Below are 20,860 nucleotides of genomic sequence, written 5' to 3' on the forward strand. Positions count from 1 at the left end.
CTAGACTACTGTAACACTGTTTCCCCTGACATAACCCCTCACACTAGACTACTGTAACACTGTTTCCCCTGACATAACCCCTCACACTAGACTACTGTAACACTGTTTCCCCTGACATAACCCCTCACACTAGACTACTGTAACACTGTTTCCCTAGACATTTGCTAACAACCCTCACACTAGACTACTGTAACACTGTTTTGACCCTCACACTAGACTACTGTAACACCCCTCACACTGTAACTATAACCCCTCACACTAGACTACTGTAACACTGTTTCCCCTGACATAACCCCTCACACTAGACTACTGTAACACTGTTTCCCCTGACATAACCCCCTCACACTAGACTACTGTAACACTGTTTCCCTGACATAACCCCTCACTAGACTACTGTAACACTGTTTCCCTGACATAACCCCTCACACTAGACTACTGTAACACTGTTTCCCTGACATAACCCCTCACACTAGACTACTGACTAACACTGTTTCCCCTGACATAACCCCTCACACTAGACTACTGTAACACTGTTTCCCTGACATAACCCCTCACACTAGACTACTGTAACACTGTTTCCTGACATAACCCCTCACACTAGACTACTGTAACACTGTTTCCCCTGACATAACCCCTCACACTAGACTACTACTGTTTCCCTGACATAACCCTCACACTAGACTACTGTAACACTGTTTCCCCTAACCCCTCACACTAGACTACTGTAACACTGTTTCCCCTGACATAACCCCTCACACTAGACTACTGTAAACACTGACTTCCTGACATAACCCCTCACACTAGACTACTGTAACACTGTTTCCCCTGACATAACCCCTCACACTAGACTACTGTAACACTGTTTCCCCTGACATAACCCCTCACACTAGACTACTGTAACACTGTTTCCCCTGACATAACCCTCACACTAGACTACTGTAACACTGTTTCCCCTGACATAACCCTCACTAGACTAGACTACTGACATAACCCCTCACACTAGACTACTGTAACATAACCCCTCACACTAGACTACTGTAACACTGTTTCCCTGACATAACCCTTCACACTAGACTACTGCAACACCGTTTCCCCTGACATAACCCCTCACACTAGACTACTGTAACACTGTTTCCCCTGACATAACCCCTCACACTAGACTACTGACATAACCCCTCACACTAGACTACTGACATAACCCCTCACACTAGACTACTGTAACACTGTTTCCCCTGACATAACCCCTCACACTAGACTACTGTAACACTGTTTCCCCTGACATAACCCCTCACACTAGACTACTGTAACACTGTTTCCCCTGACATAACCCCTCACACTAGACTACTGTAACACTGTTTCCCCTGACATAACCCCTCACACTAGACTACTGTAACACTGTTTCCCCTGACATAACCCCTCACACTAGACTACTGTAACACTGTTTCCCCTGACATAACCCCTCACACTAGACTACTGACATAACCCCTCACACTAGACTACTAACATAACCCCTCACACTAGACTACTGTAACACTGTTTCCCCTGACATAACCCCTCACATTGGATATTGATTAGCGATTGTCAAGGACACACAGAAATTCCAAAATGTGTGGAGTTTTTTTTTAGTTCAGATTATTTGTTTCCAATATGTGAACTTTTGGCTAAGAGAGCTTCATTGGCTGTGTATTGATTGTGGGGGTCGGATAGTGTGAGAAGACAACATCACAACATGGGGTACAAAATCTATTCTAGCTCTTAAAGGGACAGTAGCCTATATTGGGTGGACAATTTTCAATTACAGCATTATTTAATCTGTAGTTATTCTATTGCTATTTATTATGTTAATCAAACAGTTAATTGTTAATAGTATCTTCTGATTACAATTATTTACGTCTCATATTTTAACTAAATGCAATCTATTAGCTTCTCAAATGGATGTAGGTATATCTACAGTAGCTGTCCGATAACACATTCTGATTGGTTCTGTATTTGTATTCATGATGGATCCCCATTAGCTGCTGCCAAAGCAGAATTAAGGCAGTTTATACCACTTTGAAAGATTACAATACATTCACAGATTTCACAACACACTGTGTGTTGTCCTGCACTTTGTAAAAAACCCAGAATGTATGTAGGAAAAATATATTTTGTTCCTTTCTAAACATAGCAATGTGAATGCAAAGAGGACTCGGACCACAAACTAGGTCAAGTGAACTGGCAAAAGAGAGTTGAGTCCTCATTCAAAAGCAGTATGAATGCAAAGACAACTGAGATTTTACGCTCCTTTTTTATTTTTATTTTTTTACACCAAATTTCCCGTTAAATAAGACTGAGATTGTTTCTTTTAAAGAGGACTATATGTGAAAACACCTCAAACACGGGGAATCTTTTCAACCATTATCTGCTCCATGTTTACTATAAAAAAAACACGGAGCAGAGATTTCAGTGGCACCAGAGGTGCTGTATATTTGTGTCATATTTTTGTAATGTGGATTAAATTCAATTAGGTGGGGGAGGGGAGGGGGGTTATGGTGCTCCTAGGAACGTTCCAGAAAGAACTCTGAACAAATAGGGATTTTTTTTTTTTAAACAAATCTAATGTAAAATGTTGTTAGTGAATGATGTCTTAAACAGTGCATTGTTATCACCCGATGAGCTACCAGTGGATCTAGAAAACCTCTGTTTACCACCGATATCGGATCTTTCAGTCACACTCACAACCCTGGTAAAAGATGCCGTGGACGCGGCCTTGTCTCCCATCGTTACCACCCTGGTAAAAGATGCCGTGGACGCGGCCTTGTCTCCCATCGTTACCACCCTGGTAAAAGATGCCGTGGACGCGGCCTTGTCTCCCATCGTTACCACCCTGGTAAAAGATGCCGTGGACGCGGCCTTGTCTCCCATCGTTACCACCCTGGTAAAAGATGCCGTGGACGCGCCTTGTCTCCCATCGTTACCACCTGGTAAAAGATGCCGTGGGACTGCCTCCATGACCTTGTCTCCCATCGTTACCACCCTGGTAAAAGATGCCGTGGACGCGCCTTGTCTCCCATCGTTACCACCCTGGTAAAGATGCCGTGGACGCGGCCTTGTCTCCCATCGTTACCACCCTGGTAAAAGATGCCGTGGACGCGACCTTGTCTCCCATCGTTACCACCCTGGTAAAAGATGCCGTGGACGCCATGCCTTGTCTCCCATCGTTACCACCCTGGTAAAAGATGCCGTGGACGTGACCTTGTCTCCCATCGTTACCACCCTGGTAAAAGATGCCGTGGACGCCGCCTTGTCTCCCATCGTTACCACCCTGGTAAAAGATGCCGTGGACGCGCCTTGTCTCCCATCGTTACAACCCTGGTAAAAGATGCCGTGGACGTGACCTTGTCTCCCATCGTTACCACCCTGGTAAAAGATGCCGTGGGACGCGGCCTTGTCTCCCATCGTTACAACCCTGGTAAAAAGATGCCGTGGACGTGCCTTGTCTCCCATCGTTACCACCCTGGTAAAAGATGCCGTGGGACGCGGCCTTGTCTCCCATCGTTACCACCCTGGTAAAAGATGCCGTGGACGCGGCCTTGTCTCCCATCGTTACCACCCTGGTAAAGATGCCGTGGACGCCGCCTTGTCTCCCATCGTTACAACCCTGGTAAAAGATGCCGTGGACGCGGCCTTGTCTCCCATCGTTACCACCCTGGTAAAAGATGCCGTGGACGCGGCCTTGTCTCCCATCGTTACCACCCTGGTAAAAGATGCCGTGGACGCGGCCTTGTCTCCCATCGTTACCACCCTGGTAAAAGATGCCGTGGAGATGCCGTGACCTTGTCTCCCATCGTTACCACCCTGGTAAAAGATGCCGTGGACGCGGCCTTGTCTCCCATCGTTACCACCCTGGTAAAAGATGCCGTGGACGCGGCCTTGTCTCCCATCGTTACCACCCTGGTAAAAGATGCCGTGGACGCGGCCTTGTCTCCCATCGTTACAACCCTGGTAAAGATGCCGTGGGACGCGCCTTGTCTCCCATCGTTACCACCCTGGTAAAGATGCCGTGGACTTGCCTTGTCTCCCATCGTTACAACCCTGGTAAAAGATGCCGTGGACGCGCCTTGTCTCCCATCGTTACCACCCTGGTAAAGATGCCGTGGACGCGGCCTTGTCTCCCATCGTTACCACCTAGTAAAAGATGCCGTGGACGCGGCCTTGTCTCCCATCGTTACCACCCTGGTAAAAGATGCCTGGTAAAAGTGGGAATGACCTTGTCTCCCATCGTTACCACCCTGGTAAAAGATGCCGTGGACGCGGCCTTGTCTCCCATCGTCCCAATATACCAGAAAGATCCAGTTAAGTTAATCACCCGTTTTTCAAGGCCCGTTCCTTTGGCCTTGGAACGGGCTCACCGCCTAGGCCGTGAATTCACTGGAATAGGCAGAGAGATCTCCAAATCATGACCCTTCGTTGTACGTTTTGATGACTTTCAAGATAAGGAGCGCTTCATGCAGAAAGGGAGAGAACATACAGTGCCTTCAGAAAGTATTCAGACCCCTTGACTTTTTCCATATTTTGTTACATTACAGACGACATTACGCTGCCTGCGAACTAGGCCTAATCGCCCAACATCAGTGTCCGACCTCACTAATGCTCGTGGCTGAATGGAAGCAAGTCCCCCTGCAGCAATGTTCCAACATCTAGTGGAAAGCCTTCCCAGAAGTCTGTTATAGCAGCAAAGGGTGGACCAACTCCATATTAATGCCCATGATTTTGGAATGAGATGTTTGATGAGCAGGTGTGGTCACGATGAGAAGGCGTTGTCACGATGAGCAGGTGTAGTCATGTAGTGTCGTTAAAAAACCCAACCTTCTGGCTGCTCTTACCCTAGCCGAAAAATCCTATAGGATTCCAATAATTAAAAATCCTATCAAAAATCCTATCAGATTTTGGAACCTATCCTATAGGACAGGCCTGGGCAACTCCAGTCCTTGGGGGCTTGATTGGTGTCACAGTTTTGTCCCAGCCCCAGCGAACACACCTGACTCCAATAGTTAACTAATCGTGATCTTCATTTTCAAATGCAATTACTTTAAATCAGGTGTGTTTAGTAGGGAAGGAGAAAAAGTGTGACACCAATCAGGCTGGAGTTTCCCAGGCTTATGACTACAATAGCACTGGTTCCAAAATCTGATAGGATTTTTCTATTGGATTCTTATATTGGAATCCTATAGGATTCTATCAAATTAAAACCTATTGGATATAATTCCATATAGGACTGGTTCCAAAATTAACTTGCATCCTTGAATCGATCTCATATTTTGATGGTGAGTTGAAGAAGTTGAGAACCTCAGGGAATTATGTGGTAGCTTTTCCAGTCATCTGGTGATTCTCAGTAACTATACTGTTCTCTTTCAATATACGGTTAAATATTAGACATGTGTAAGCAGAATGAAGGCTGAAGCCCATGTGAGCATTTTCCCTGGCTTTTGGCCAGGTGGGACGTTAGCGTCCCACATATCCCAGAGAGGTTCATCTTGATTGCAGTTTAACATGTTCAGGTTTCTGGTATTTAGCTGAGAGATTATCCAATAAAGCTTTATTTTTCCAATTGTAAATGTTGGAGTGCTCTCTGTATAGAAGTTGCTGGCCTCACACCTATATATGGATTTGAGTCAAACTATCACTTATATAACAGCCAACCCTTGTCACTGTTGATATCTTATGGCGGGTTGTGATTCGTCGAAGTTAAATAACAATGCAAATGATTTGTTCCTTTCTACGTTTCGCCAGCCTCACGAAACTTCCACCCGACGTTCCAGAAGTTCAGATGACCGTCTTCAGCAAATTCTCTTCTAACCACTGATATGAAAAATGATTATCAGATTCAGTGTGGCCTTTGTGTTAGTTTAACCAGCGCATACGCCCCAAACGTTTGTCCCCGCTCAATTGATTTCAAATTGATATTGATATGAGGGATTAACAAAATAGTGTTGCGTTTAACCTTTTTTCGTTTTGACCCTCCCTAAACACTTGAAATAAATAAAAACAAGTGACCCTCGACTATAGCCAAAATAATTATTAAAACAAAGTGGATAGCAGAGAACATGTCTACCATTTACCCTCACTCTTAGTACAGACAGTTTTAGAAATAGTTCTCCATTTTTGTAGCCTAACCACAGCCAGAAGGTTGTGGATTCCCAAACCAGTGTGGACAAGGGTGAATAGATCTCCATTATAATAAAAATAACTGCATGAATCTAACATCTTAATTCCGGGTCAGAGAAAAAAAAAAGTATTTTTATATAAATCGCTTTTCATTCAATTCTACGTCATTTAACCTGACTAGAGACAAGCAGAATATTTTATAATAGCACAACAGAGTATGACAATGAATGAGCTGCATGCTGCAGCACCACAGACTTTTTGATTTCTATATAAAAAGAGGATAGTCTAAGTTTGGAACCGTGGTAGATATGTGGTAGTGGTGTATGGGCCTGAGTGTGTGTTGTAAATTCTGTAATGAATGTATTGTAATGTTTTTAAAATTGTATAACTGCCTTAATTTTGCAGAAGAGTAGCTTCTGCCTTGGCAGGAACTAATGGGGATCCATAATAAATCCCAGGAAGAGTAGCTGCTGCCTTGGCAGGAACTTTTTATTTTATTTTTTATTTCACCTTTATTTAACCAGGTAGCGACCAAGATAAAGCAAAGCAGTTCGACACATACAACAACACAGAGTTACACATGGAGTAAAACAAACATACAGTCAATAATACAGTAGAAAAATAAGTCTATATACAATGTGAGCAAATGAGGTGAGATAAGGGAGGTAAAAAAAAACGAAAAGGCCATGTTGGCAAAGTAAATACAATATAGCAAGTAAAACACTGGAATGGTTGATTTGCAGTGGAAGAATGTGCAGAGTAGAGATAGAAATAATGGGGTGCAAAGGAGCAAAATAAATAAATAAATACAGTAGGGGGAGAGGTAGTTGTTTGGGCTAAATTATAAATGAGCTATGTACAGGTGCAGTAATCTGTGAGCTGCTCTGACAGCTGGTGCTTAAAGCTAGTGAGGGAGATAATTGTTTCCAGTTTCAGAGATTTTTGCAGTTCATTCCAGTCATTGGCAGCAGAGAACTGGAAGGAGAGGCAGCCAAATAAATAATTGGTTTTGGGGGTGACCAGAGAGATATACCTGCTGGAGCGCGTGCTACAGGTGGGTGATGCTATGGTGACCAGCGAGCTGAGATAAGGGAGGACTTTACCTAGCAGGGTCTTGTAGATGACATGGAGCCAGTGGGTTTGGCGACGAGTATGAAGCAAGGGCCAGCTAACGAGAGCATACAGGTCACAGTGGTGGGTAGTATATGGGGCTTTGGTGACAAAACGGATGGCACTGTGATAGACTGCATCCAATTTATTGAGTAAGGTATTGGAGGCTATTTTGTAAATGACATCGCCGAAGTCGAGGACCGGTAGGATGATCAGTTTTACAAGGGTATGTTTGGCAGCATGAGTGAAGGATGCTTTGTTGCGAAATAGGAAGCCAATTCTACATTTAACTTTGGATTGGAGATGTTTTATGTGAGTCTGGGAGGAGAGTTTACAGTCTAACCAGACACCTAGGTATTTGTAGTTGTCCACATATTCTAAGTCAGAGCCGTCCAGAGTAGTGATGTTGAACGGGCGGGCAGGTGCAGGCAGCGATCGGTTGAAGAGCATGCATTTAGTTTTACTTGTATTTAAGAGCAATTGAAGTCCACAGAAGGAAAGTTGTATGGCATTGAAGCTCGTCTGGAGGGTTGTTAACACAGTGTCCAAAGAAGGGCCAGAAGTATACAGAATGGTGTCGTCTGCGTAGAGGTGGATCAGAGACTTCACCAGCAGCAAGAGCGACATCATTGATGTATACAGAAGAGAGTCTGTCCAAGAATTTAACCCTGTGGCACAAAGAGACTGCCAGAGGCCCGGACAACAGGCCCTCCGATTTGACACACTGAACTCTATCAGAGAAGTAGTTGGTCCAGAGAAGTAGTCCCGTTCTGTACTCCCTATTCACCCACGACTGCATGCTCAGGCACGACTCCAACACCATCATTAAGTTTGCAGACGACACAACGGTGGTAGGCCTGATCACTGACAACGACGAGACAGCCTATAGGGAGGAGGTCAGAGACCTGGCCGGGTGGTACCAGAATAAGAACCTATTTAATCAAGACAAAGGAGATGATTGTGGACTACAGGAAAAGGATGATCAGACGAGCTAAATCACTTCCATGCTCGCTTTGAGACAAGCAACAGTGATGCATGCATGAGAGCATCAGCTGTTCCGGACGACTGTGTGATCACGCTCTCCGTAGCCGATGTGAGTAAGACCTTTATACAAGTCAACATTCGCTGGGCAAGACAGATTACAAGGACGTGTGCTCCGGGCACGTGCTGACCAACTGGCAGGTGTCTTCACTGACATTTTCAACATGCACCTGATTGAGTCTGTAATACCAACATGTTTCCAGCAGACCACCATAGTCCCTGTGCCCAAGAACACGAAGGCAACCTGCCTAAATGACTATAGACCCGTAGCACTCACATCCGTAGCCATGAAGTGCATTGAAAGGCTGGTAATGGCTCACATCAACACCATTATCCCAGAAACACTAGACCCACTCCAAATTGCATACAGCCCAAACAGATCCACAGATGATGCAATCTCAATTGCACTCCACACTGCACTTTCCCACCTGGACAAAAGGAACACCTACGTGAGAATGCTATTCATTGACTACAGCTCAGCGTTCAACACCATAGTACCCTCAAAGCTCATCACTAAGCTAAGGATCCTGGGACTAAACACCTCGCTCTGCAAATGAATCCTGGACTTCCTGACGGGCCGCCCCCTGGCGGTGAGGGTAGGTAGCAACACTTCTGCCATGCTGATCCTCAACACTGGAGCCCCTCAGGGTTGCGTGCTCAGTCCCCTCCTGTACTCCCAGTTCACCCACGACTGCATGGCCAGGCATGACTCCAACACCATCATTACGTTTGCAGACAACAAAACAGCGGTAGGCCTGATCACTGACAACGACGAGACAGCCTATAGGGAGGAGGTCAGAAACCTGGCCGGATGGTGCCTGAATAACAACCTATCCCTCAACGTAGCCAAGACTGAGGAGATGATTGTGGACTACAGGAAAAGGAGGACCGAGCAAGCCCCCATTCTCATCGACGGAGCTGTAGTGGAGCAGATTGAGAGCTTCAAGTTCCTTGGTGAAGGATCTGGAGATGATCTGTATGGAGGAGTGGGCCAAAATCCCTACTGCAGTGTGTGCAAACCTGGTCAAGAACTACAGGAAACGTATGATCTCTGTAATTGCAAACAAAGGTTTCTGTACCAAATATTAAGTTCTGCTTTTCTGATGTATCAAATACTTATGTCATGCAATAAAATGCTAATTAATTACTTAAAAATCATACAATGTGATTTTCTGGATTTTTGTTTTAGATTCCTTCTCTCACAGTTGAAGTATACCTATTATAAAAATTACAGACCTCTATATGCTTTGTAAGTAGGAAAACCTGCAAAATCGGCAGTGTATCTAATACTTGTTCTCCCCACTGTATATTACTTTGCCTTGTGCTTCTCCGAGCATGCGCTTCGTATAGCCTAGGTCTATAGCTTATAGCATAGTCTACAGATCATTTGATTGAGACCACAAAAGGCGCACTTGATGCGCCCTCCAGCAGAGCTTCAAGGATGAGTGGCAGCGTAGGGCACACATATAATCAGCAACTCATTCCCAAACAATGAGCAATATGACATCTAATCGATTATAAATTACATGACACTCCCCTGGACTAAATAAATAAATACTAAACCCTCCCCTGGACTAAATAAATAAATACTAAACGCTCCCCTAGACTAAATAAATAAATACTAAACGCTCCCCTAGACTAAATAAATAAATATTAAATGCTCCCCTAGACTAAATAAATAAATACTAAATGCTCCCCTAGACTAAATGAATAAATACTAAACGCTCCCCTAGACTAAATAAATAAATACTAAATGCTCCCCTAGACTAAATAAATAAATATTAAACGCTACCCTGGACTAAATAAATAAATACTAAATGCTCTCCTAGACTAAATAAATAAATATAAAAACGCTCCCCTAGACTAAATAAATTCTAAACGCTCCCCTGGACTAAATAAATAAATACTAAATGCTCCCCTAGACTAAATAAATAAATACTAAACGCTCCCCTAGACTAAATAAATAAATACTAAACCCTCCCCTGGACTAAATAAATAAATACTAAACACTCCCCTAGACTAAATAAATAAATAATAAACCCTCCCCTGGACTAAATAAATAAATACTAAACGCTCCATTTGACTGAAATGTAAAAAACATGACCCTCTCCCACTTTCCTCTGGGTAATAATTGTGTACATTTCAACCGCTCCCTTATTGATTATTGATTTGGACACTTCGAAACTGTGTTTTGACATTGGGATATTTATCAAAAGTTATTGTCAACGGGAAGCAGCCATAGCATCATATTCAACTTATGTTTTTGGAAAATAAATGGATCTTCCAATATTAAATTCCAAATAGTATTCTAATTATTTAGGTAAAAACTGCTGAATGAGTCCAAAAAGGTGTGTCTGGGATCATTGTCATGCTGAAAGAACCAGCCACGTTTCATCTTCAATGCCCTTGCTGATGGAAGGAGGTTTTCACTCAAAATCTCACGATACATGGCCCCATTCATTCTTTCCTTTACACGGATCAGTCGTCCTGGTCCCTTTTCAGAAAAACAGCCCCAAAGCATGATGTTTCCACCCCCATGCTTCACAGTAGGTATGGTGTTCTTTGGATGCAACTCAGCATTCTTTGTCTTCCAAACACGACAAGTTGAGTTTTTACCAAAAAGTTATATTTTGGTTTCATCTGACCATCTCACAATCTTCTTCTGGATCATCCAAATGCTCTCTAGCAAACTTCAGATGGGCCTGGACATGTACTGGCTTAAGCAGGGGGACACGTCTGGCACTGCAGGATTTGAGTCCCTGGTGGCATAGTGTGTTACTGATGGTAGGCTTTGTTACTTTTGTCCCAGCTCTCTCTGTTCACCGTTCTTGTGATCATTTTGACCCCACGGGGTGAGATCTTGCGTGGAGCCCCAGATCGAGGGAGATTATCAGTGGTCTTGTATGTCTTCCATTTCCTAATATTTGCTCCCACAGTTGATTTCTTCAAACCAAGCTGCTTACCTATTGCAGATTCAGTCTTCCCAGCCTGGTGCAGGTCTACAATTTTGTTTCTGGTGTCCTTTGACAGCTCTTTGGTCTTGGCCATAGTGGAGTTTGGAGTGTGACTGTTTGAGGTTGTGGACAGGTGTATTTTATACTGATAACAAGTTCAAACAGGTGCCATTAATACAGGTAACGAGTGGAGGACAGAGGAGCCTCTTAAAGAAGAAGTTACAGGTCTGTGAGAGCCAGAAATCTTGCTTGTTTGTAGGTGACCAAATACTTATTTGCAAATTTTAAAAAATCTTCTCATTTTGTCTGTCATAGTTGAAGTGTACCTATGATGAAAATTACAGGCCTCTCTCATCTTTTTAAGTGGGAGAACTTGCCCAATTGGTGGCTGACTAAATACTTTTTTGCCCCACTGTAAATGTATGTGATTGGGTGTATGGCTGTGTAGAGTCAGTATACATGTATGTGATTGGTTGTGTGGCTGTGTAGAGTCAGTATAAATGTATGTGATTGGGTGTGTGGCTGTGAGGAGTCAGTATAAATGTATGTGCATATTATGTATAAGTGAGCAGATTATGCAGTGTGTGTGTGTGTGTGTGTGTGTGTGTGTGTGTGTGTGTGTGTGTTGGAGTGACAGTGTGTGTGTGTGTGTGTGTTGGAGTGACAGTGTGTGTAGGGAAATAAAAGGGAAATAAAGATACAAGGTAAGCTCGGTCTGTGTAGCTATTTTGTTAGCTATTTATCAGTCATATTACTTGGGGATAGAAGCTATTCAAGAGCCTGTTGGTGTCAGACTTGATACACCGGTACCTCTTGCCGTGCAGCAGCAGAGCAAATAGTCAATGGTTTGAGTGGTTGGGGTCTTTGACGATTTTCTGGGCCTTCTATTCACACCGCCTAATATAGAGGTCCTGGAAGGTAGGGATCTCGGCCGCAATAATGTACTGGGCCATACGCATTACCCTCTGTAGTGCCTTGCGGTCGGAGGCTGAGCAGTTTCCGTACCAGGCAGTGATGCAAACAGTCAGGATGCTCTCGAATGTTGCAGCTGTAGAACCTTTTGAGGATCTGAGGACCCAAGCCTAATCTTTTTAGTTTCCTGAGGAGGAATAGGCTTTGTCGTTCCCTCTTCACGGCTGTCTTGGTGTGTTTGGACCATTCTAGTTTGTTGGTGATGTGGACACCAAGGAACTTGAAGCTCTCAACCTGCTCCACTACAGCCCCATCGATAAGAATGGGGGCGTGCTCGGTCCTCCTTTTCCTGTAGTCCACAATCATCTCCTTTGTCTTGATTACTTGAGGAATAGGTTCTTATTCTGGTACCACCCGGCCAGGTCTCTGACCTCCTCCCTATAGGCTGTCTCGTGGTTGTCAGTGATCAGGCCTACCACCGTTGTGTCGTCTGCAAACTTAATGATGGTGTTGGAGTCGTGCCTGAGCATGCAGTCGTGGGTGAATAGGGAGTACAGGACGGAACTGAGCACGCACCCCTGAGGTCCTCCAGTGTTGAGGATCAGTGTGGCAGATGTCTGGGAACAGCTGATGCTCTCATGCATGCCTCAGTATTGCTTGCCTCGAAGCGAGCATAGAAGTGATTTAGCTCTTCTGGTAGGCTCGTGTCACTGGGCAGCTCGCGGCTGTGCTTCCCTTTTGTAGTCTGTAATACTTTGCAGGCCCTGCCACATCCGGTGAGCGTCGAAGCCGGTGTAGTACGATTCAATCTTAGCCCTGTATTGGCGCTTTTGCCTGTTTGATGGTTTGCCTGAGGGTGTAGCGGGATTCCTTATAAGCGCCTGGGTTAGTGTCCCGCTCCTTGTATGCGGCAGCTCTACCCTTTAGCTCAGTGCGAATGTTGCCTGTAATCCATGGCTTCTGGTTGGGGTATGTACGTACAGTCACCGTGGGGACGACGTCATCGATGCACTTATTTATGAAGCCAGTGACTGATATGGTGTAGTCCTCAATGCCATTGGAGGAATCCTGGAACATATTCTGTGCTAGCAAGTCCTTTCCGTTACTGTCCCAACGCTCTAACCACTAGGCTACCTGCCGACTCTTTTCCTTTCATGTATGCTAAGTCATCTTGGAAAACAAATCAGTCAGTATCTAACTAGTTCTGTTGATATTATACATTGTTTCTATATCTATTTTGATGCAGCTCTTCTGCATACCTCAGCGACCTTTGTATGACCTTGTGATCAAATACAATTTATTTAAAAAATATCTAAATAAAAATACATAGAAGACAACCAGGTGTTCCTAACTCATCAATTACTTTAATTGACCTATCAATCACAAGGGAGTAGTAAAACCCCAGCAGACACTTGGTCCTCCAGGAATGAAGTTTTACACCCCTGCCTTACACATACAATACTACAGCCACAGAGAGTACAGGAATAGTATATTGTCGATGAATGGGCATTATTTGGCGGCAGGTAGCCAAGAGCATTGGGAAAGTAACCATAATGTTGCTGGTTCAAATCCCTGAGCTGTTCTACCATTGAGTATTTAACCCCCAGCAACAATTGCCACCTTCACCTTATTCATAGGGGTTGAGTTAAATGTGGAAGACACATTTCGGTTGAATGCATTAGGTTGTGCAACTGACTAGGTATCCCCTTTCCCCAGTTCGAATCCCGGGTCTGACGGGAAACATCTGGCACGAAGTCAGCATGCAAACCGAAGAGTTGCTGTTATCAAATCCTAGATGCCATTGCCTGCTGTTGTGCCTTTGAGCAAGTCACTTAACCCCCCACAACAGATATACTGAAACACTGGAACCATTGCGCAATGATCATACCACGCTTAGTGTCACTTGTTTTGCCCATTCTAACATTCAGTCGAACAGTAACTGAACGCATCAATGCCTGTCTGTCTGCTTTATATAGCTAGCTACAGTCACGTGATTCATTGTCTGTAGGAGTGAACCATTTTCGTGAACGGGTGGTGTACCTAATAAACTAGCCACTGAGTGTATATAGTATGTAAGAAGGAACTGGGGTACAATGACCTTACAGCCCAGTGACAAGCGGTTATACCCCTTTAAGAACACTAAACCTTTATTTCTAAGAGTGTTTGTTATTATCTCACTCTATTACTCTTCATCGTGATATAGTCTATCCCTCTTATTTAGCTCGGAGGTCCTTGGGTGTAAGTCTGCCTCAGATAGATAGTTGTAATTTAGCGGTGTACTTCAAGGCTTCACCCAGACTCCCAACTTGGTATTTATATATAAATTCATTAAGAGTGGATCTTCTCATAAATAATCCCTGAGAAACTCTGTGTTTACCAAGACCATAAATTACACTGAGGTAAATAATAAATAATAGAATAACCTGAGTTAAAAAAAAATACATCTCTGTTCACATACAGCACGAGTCAAAAGATTGGGCACACCTACTCATTCCAGGGTTTTTCTTTATTTTTTACTCTTTTCTACAATGTAGAATAATAGTGAAGACATCAAAACTATGAAATAACACATATGGAATCATGTAGTAACAAAGTAGCCGCTTTTTGCCTTGATGTCAGATTTGCACACTCTTGACATTCTCTCAACCAGGATCATGAGGAATGCTTTTCCAATAGTATTGAAGGAGTTCCCACATATGCTGAGCACTTGTTGGCTGCTTTTCCTTCACTTTGCGATCCCAAACCATCTCAATTTGGTTGAGATCGGGTGATTGTGGAGGCCAGGACATCTGATGTAGCACTCCATCACTCTCCATCCTGGTTAAATAGGTCTTACACAGCCTGGAGGGGTGTTTTGGGTCATTGTTCGGTTGAAAAACAAATTACAGTCCCACTAAGCACAAACCTGATGGGATGGCATATCGCTGCAGAATGCTGAAGTAGTCATGCTGGTTAAGTATGCCAGCAAAGCAACTCCACAACATCACACCACCTCCATGTTTCATGGTAGGAGCCACACATGCAGAGATCGTCCGTTCAACTACTCTGTGTCTCACAAAGACACGGCGGTTGGAACTAAAAATCTAAAATTTGGACTCGTCAGACCAAAGGAAAGATTTCCACCGGTCTAATGTCCATTACTTGTGTTTGTTGGCCCAAGAAAGTCTCTTCTTCTTATTGGTGTCCTTTAGTAGTGGTTTCTTTGCAGCAATTTGACCATGAAGGCCTGATTCACACACACACACTCTGAACAGTTGATGTCGAGATATGTCTGTTACTTGAACTCTGTGAAGCATTTATTTGGGCTGCAATTTCGGAGGCTGGTAACTCTAATGAACTTATCCTCTGCAGCAGAATAAACTCTGGGTCTTCCTTTCCTGTGGTGGTCCTCATGAGAGCCAGTTTCATCATAGCACTTGATGGTTTTTTCAACTGCACTTGAAGAAAGTTCTTAAAATGTTCCAGATTAGCTGACCTTCATGTCTTGAGGTAATGATGTACTGTCGTTTTTCTCTGCTTATTTGAGCTGTTCTTGCCATAATATGGACTTGGTCTTTTACCAAATAGGGCTATCTTCTGTATACCACCCTGCCTTATCACAACACATCTGATTGGCTCAAACGCATTAAGAAGGAAAGAAATTCCACAAATGAACTTTTGACAAGGCACACCTGCTAATTGAAATGCATTCCAGGTGACTACCTCATGAAGCTGGTTGAGATAATGGCAAGAGTGTGCAAAGCTGTCATCAAGACAAAGGGTGGCTACTTTGAAGAATCTAAATTTTGATTTGTTTAACACTTGTTTGGTTACTACATGATTCCATATGTGTTATTTCATAGTTTTGATGTCAACAGAATATGAAAATACTAAGAATCTCTCTCTCTCTCTTTCTCTTTCTCTCTCTCTCTCTCTCTCTCTCTCTCTCTCTCTTTCTCCTTCTCTCTCTCTCTCTCTCTCTCTCTCTCTCTCTCTCTCTCTCTCTCTCTCTCTCTCTCTTTCTCTTTCTCTTTCTTCTCTCTCTCTTTCTCTCTCTTTCTCTTTCTTTCTTTTTTCTTTCTCTTTCTTTCTCTTTCTCTTTCTCTTTCTCTTTCTCTTTCTCTCTCTCTCTCTCTCTCTCTCTCTCTCTCTCTCTTTCTCTCTCTCTCTAGTTGTTCTGGTGGTGGTTTTTGGAATCTGTTGGGCTCCGTTCCACACCGACAGACTCATGTGGAGCTTCATCGACGAGTGGACCAGCATCCAGCTGGAGGTGTACAAGTATGTCCACGTGGTCTCTGGCGTCTTCTTCTACCTCAGCTCGGCCGTCAACCCGATCCTCTACAACCTCATGTCCACCCGCTTCCGAGAGATGTTCAAGGAAGTGATGTGTCATCGGCCACGGCACCCCGTGCCCAGGAAGCAGTCACTCAGTGTTACCCGGGTAACACTCCGCAGCATTCTCAGTGAGGCCACGCCCATTAATGGCATTGCGGGCCTACACGAAGACAAGGAGCATGAGACCACCTTTCCTTGAAAGGACTTCCTAGCAGAGGAGAATTAATACACTAAACTGATCAGATGGACGATGATTCTGGGATGATTGAGATGTATTGTTATAAGGGATTTTAAGGATCTAAGGATGTGCTTATCCAGTCTGTTATTGCAAGCTTTGGTCACCATACCACAGTAGACTTCTCCTGTCACTAAACTCCCTAAACACAAGAAAACAAAACACATTAAAACCTGATGCTTTGACGTATTATTTGAGCAATTCTATGGAAAAAAAATATCTCAGGAGATACAGACAAATCGATAATTCTCATCTAGAAGACCTGGTAGATTCTGCATCACTGCTTTTGCATTTCATGTTCAACAGCACAAAACTTTTGAACATCCGGTCTCAAGAGATGACTTAAAGCTGATTTTCCTTACAGCTCAGATTGAAAACAGGCCGAGATGCCCTGTCAAAAGCTCCTTCAAAGATGATGTCCAACGTGGTTGTTTGACGAATGTATATAGTTCTCAAATCACTGAGTGATTTAAAAATGGTGCAAAGGATTTGCAGTGCGTACTAAATAGAACTTGAAATGAGCAGCTTCAAATCAAATGCCATTTGTCACATGCGTCTAATACAACAGGTGTTATAGTGAAATGTAACATCTACACCTGCTTTCTGAGCATAATAATACATATCTGGGTATTTAAAAAGTTAACCTGGACTACAGTAAAAAACAACAAAAAACAACAAAAATTGCTTCAAAATAGATGTAGCTGCACCGTCAACTGCATATTTTCAGAAATGTATGTCATTGCATGAGTCGTTGGATATTGCTAATGAACTTGACGCCTCCATTCAGGAGAGTTTGTCACATTATTAACAGAGGTATCCTGCTGCAGATTGGCATTTTTGGGGAAAAAAATAGCTTTTAAAATTCCCCAGACACTGTATGTGTCCATCAACAATCTGGTGAATGATCTCTGATGATCTGTTTCACTAATGTAAAACGTACAAACATGAGCGTGACTATGTACAAAAACAATGTATAGATTCACAGTAGATAAACACACATTTAACAATTCGATGTATTCATAAAAAATAAAAAATAAATGTAAAAACACCAGGAGCACTTGAATCTGATCAAGGACTGATTTAGACCTGGGACACCAGGTGGGTGCAATTAATAATTAGTAAGTAATAGCCTTGCACGAGCCTTGGCTTGTGAGAGCCGGAACGGTTCATAATTATCAGGTAGAACAGAAAACCAGCAGAACTCCACACCTCCTGGATCGGATCTAAATACCACTGGTCTAAACTGATGAAAAAGAGACACTGTCTGGAACCTCCAAAACGATGGAGAACCATTAGGAAGTAAGAGCACTGACATAATGTGAATGGGGAAAAGTAATCTTTACAGCCGAGGGTATTTGGCTTCATGAAATAAAGGACCTCGTGCTAATTCCAAAATCAAACTTAATTGTTTTAACTTTTTTTTACCATCATAATTATTTAATTGTATTATTTTGGCCTTTACATTTTGGACATTTAAGCAGACACATTGACTTATGACTTTGATTTGCCTTTATCTGAAACTATTAAATCCAAGTCATAACTCTTAAAGGTATTTTGTTAAGGAAGTCCTTTATCTACTTTCCCAGAGTCAGACGAACTCATGGATACAATGTTTATGTCTCTGCATCCAGTATGAAGGAAGTTAGAGGTTTTGCTTTGCGAGCCAATGATAACTAGCATTAGCACAATGAGAGGAAGTCTATGGTACAGCAAGCTAGCAGTTCCCATAGACTTCCAGTCATTGTTCCAACGCTAGTTAGCAGTTGCGCTAATGCTAGTTAGCAATTGTATCCCTTTAAGAGTTTAAGCTTCAGATTAATACTAAGCTTCTTTCCAGTCAAGTCAGTGTGTTGTTGTGATTCTGGACGGCCAGATGACAAGAAAGTGGGGACTCGTAGGTAGGTCGTTTCAGCTAGTTTTATCTTGTTCTTGATACCATGTCTTGTTTTGAGTTGTTTTGACTGATGTCACTTCTATGCTAACGTTGCAACAAAAAAAAATTGCTAGCTAGCTTACCAACAACTGTAACAGTGTATTTCAGAGACAACAAGTGCTCATTGTGCAACTTAAATATTGGAGACAAAATATAGTTTACACGTTGTCAACAATCTAAGCCAACCCTGTCTGTTTTGCCCCATCGATGCACACATGTTGCTTTTTGTTACTAAACAATTCATCTTTCTATTAAGGAGTAGACTACTCCACTAAAGTCATGTATTCATTTACCTTTATTTAACTAGGCAACTTAGTTAAGAGGAAATTCTTATTTACAATGACAGCCTAGGAACAGTGGGTTAACTGCCTTGTTCAGGTGCCGAACGATAGACTTTTACCTTGTCAGCTCGGGGATTCGATCTTGCAACCTTTCAGCTACTAGTCCAAGGCTCGAACCACTACCTGCCACCCCTGAATGTATAAATTTTTACAGTATAAGATGTACAGGATAGCAAATGACAAGAAACGGGTATTGATTTTCTGAGAGTGTACACTGCCGAATGGGTGCTTCAGCAGAGCTGTGAAAAAAACTGGCCTTCTGAAGATGTGCACTGAAGTCCTGTGGGGAAAACATCAAATCTTCTGAATGCAATTTCACCAAACAAACCTTTTATCGAGGTTGGCCTCATTGAACTGTCATCCCAGCAGCTGCTAGTTTCCATCTACTCTTGGAGGTGGTGTGTGTGAGCCAGGAATGTGTAAATCTGTCAGTCCTTCTGCAAGGAGCTGTCGTACCACCTCATGTTCTCATCCATCATCGCCAAGCGACAACACCTGTGTCAGGCACAGTAAATGACCATTTCGCTGCTCTGACAAAACATGGACTGTACATGCAAACAGGCAGTTACAGCTAACAAACTGATTCATCCCTCTGACCACACTATCTGATTGGGGGGGGGTATATTTTCACATTTTCACAAGCCAAAGGAGAGGGACCATCTGGTCAACAGTGGGTACAGACTGATCAACAATCTTGTACAGACTCTCACTGTTTGAGATTTTGACTGAATGCAACTGCATGATTCTATCTCTTTGCTTATTTTTCTTGTAAATGTATACCTGTGTGATAGCTTCAGTGTAGAAGAGTTTCCGGGGGGGGGGGACTACTCTCCAGTGAGGCGGAGATTTATGCTGTAGTGCCATTACTGTATAAAGCTGCAAGAGAGGAATATTGTACATTGGAAAACAATGGGTGAATATTATTATTATTTTTAAAAAATGTAATGCTTGAATTTTTACCGGTACCTAAAATATTCTACTGCTTGAGCACCTGTTCCTCTTATAAAATATTAGCTCAAAAGTATTGTAGAGCGCCTGCACCTAAATATAAAAAGTACCGGCTTCCAAAATCAGTACCGGAATCTGTTTCAGTCCAAGTCATGCACTGTACTGAGTTATTGTGTTCGACAGGGTATTTAATGAGGACAAAAAGGAATTGATTTATTTTTGCTTGAAATATGCATTGTGCTTCTGTTTTGCTTATTAAATATGTAACGGAAAACTGGAACATGTCGTGGAAAAGCTTTACCAAAACAGGTTACGCCAAATAAAATCTAAACTCATAGAATGTAATGTCACATTTGTAAGACGAGTTCTGTGTTGGAATGCATTATATATACATTATATAAGTGATGTTGATCTAGTGGTAACGTCAGCAATTTCTGAGAACACATCCCCTCAAACAATAATCATTACATTAACTGTCAGTGAAATCGTTGCATCGACACAGTTTTGTTCAATAGTTGTTTTGGTTATGTCGAAACTAGTCTACAAATAATGTGTGGGTTGATTTGAACTGGATTTTAGTTTTCTGTCTGGGAAATAAAATGAATACACCTAAGTGTTCCTCTAATTCTTTTGTCTGAAAGACATTTTAATTTAATTTAAAAAACCTGACAAACTGTAAAAAGAGGGCTTTGACCCACACACCATTATTTTACGGATGACTAAATATTCTCCATATTTCTAAATTACAGACAATTAAATATGCATCTCTGCTGTAAGGCCTTTTTTTTGTTGTCTCAGCAGTGATAGTTCAGCTTTTTTTTATGACCCAAGCACCAAACTGTACCCAAGGGGAATTTGTAAATCAATGTTAAAGGGCACAGAGAAAGGTTGCCTATTTTCTTCAGACAAATGGTGTGACTCAATG

The 20,860-nt window shown here is 42.7% G+C and overlaps 1 protein-coding gene across 1 annotated transcript in view; it reads left to right on the top strand.

The window, feature by feature from the left end:
* Positions 1–20,531, top strand: part of nmur1a (neuromedin U receptor 1a) — a 63,022-nt gene extending 42,491 nt beyond the window's left edge. The window contains exon 2 of the mRNA XM_065009520.1: positions 16,316–20,531. Coding sequence (XP_064865592.1) covers positions 16,316–16,677 — 362 coding nt within the window. The 3' untranslated portion in view covers positions 16,678–20,531. The remainder of the gene's footprint in view (positions 1–16,315) is intronic.
* Positions 20,532–20,860: the final 329 nt, after the last annotated feature.

Source organism: Oncorhynchus nerka, linkage group LG25 (genome assembly GCF_034236695.1).
Source record: "Oncorhynchus nerka isolate Pitt River linkage group LG25, Oner_Uvic_2.0, whole genome shotgun sequence".
Lineage (NCBI taxonomy): Eukaryota > Metazoa > Chordata > Actinopteri > Salmoniformes > Salmonidae > Oncorhynchus > Oncorhynchus nerka.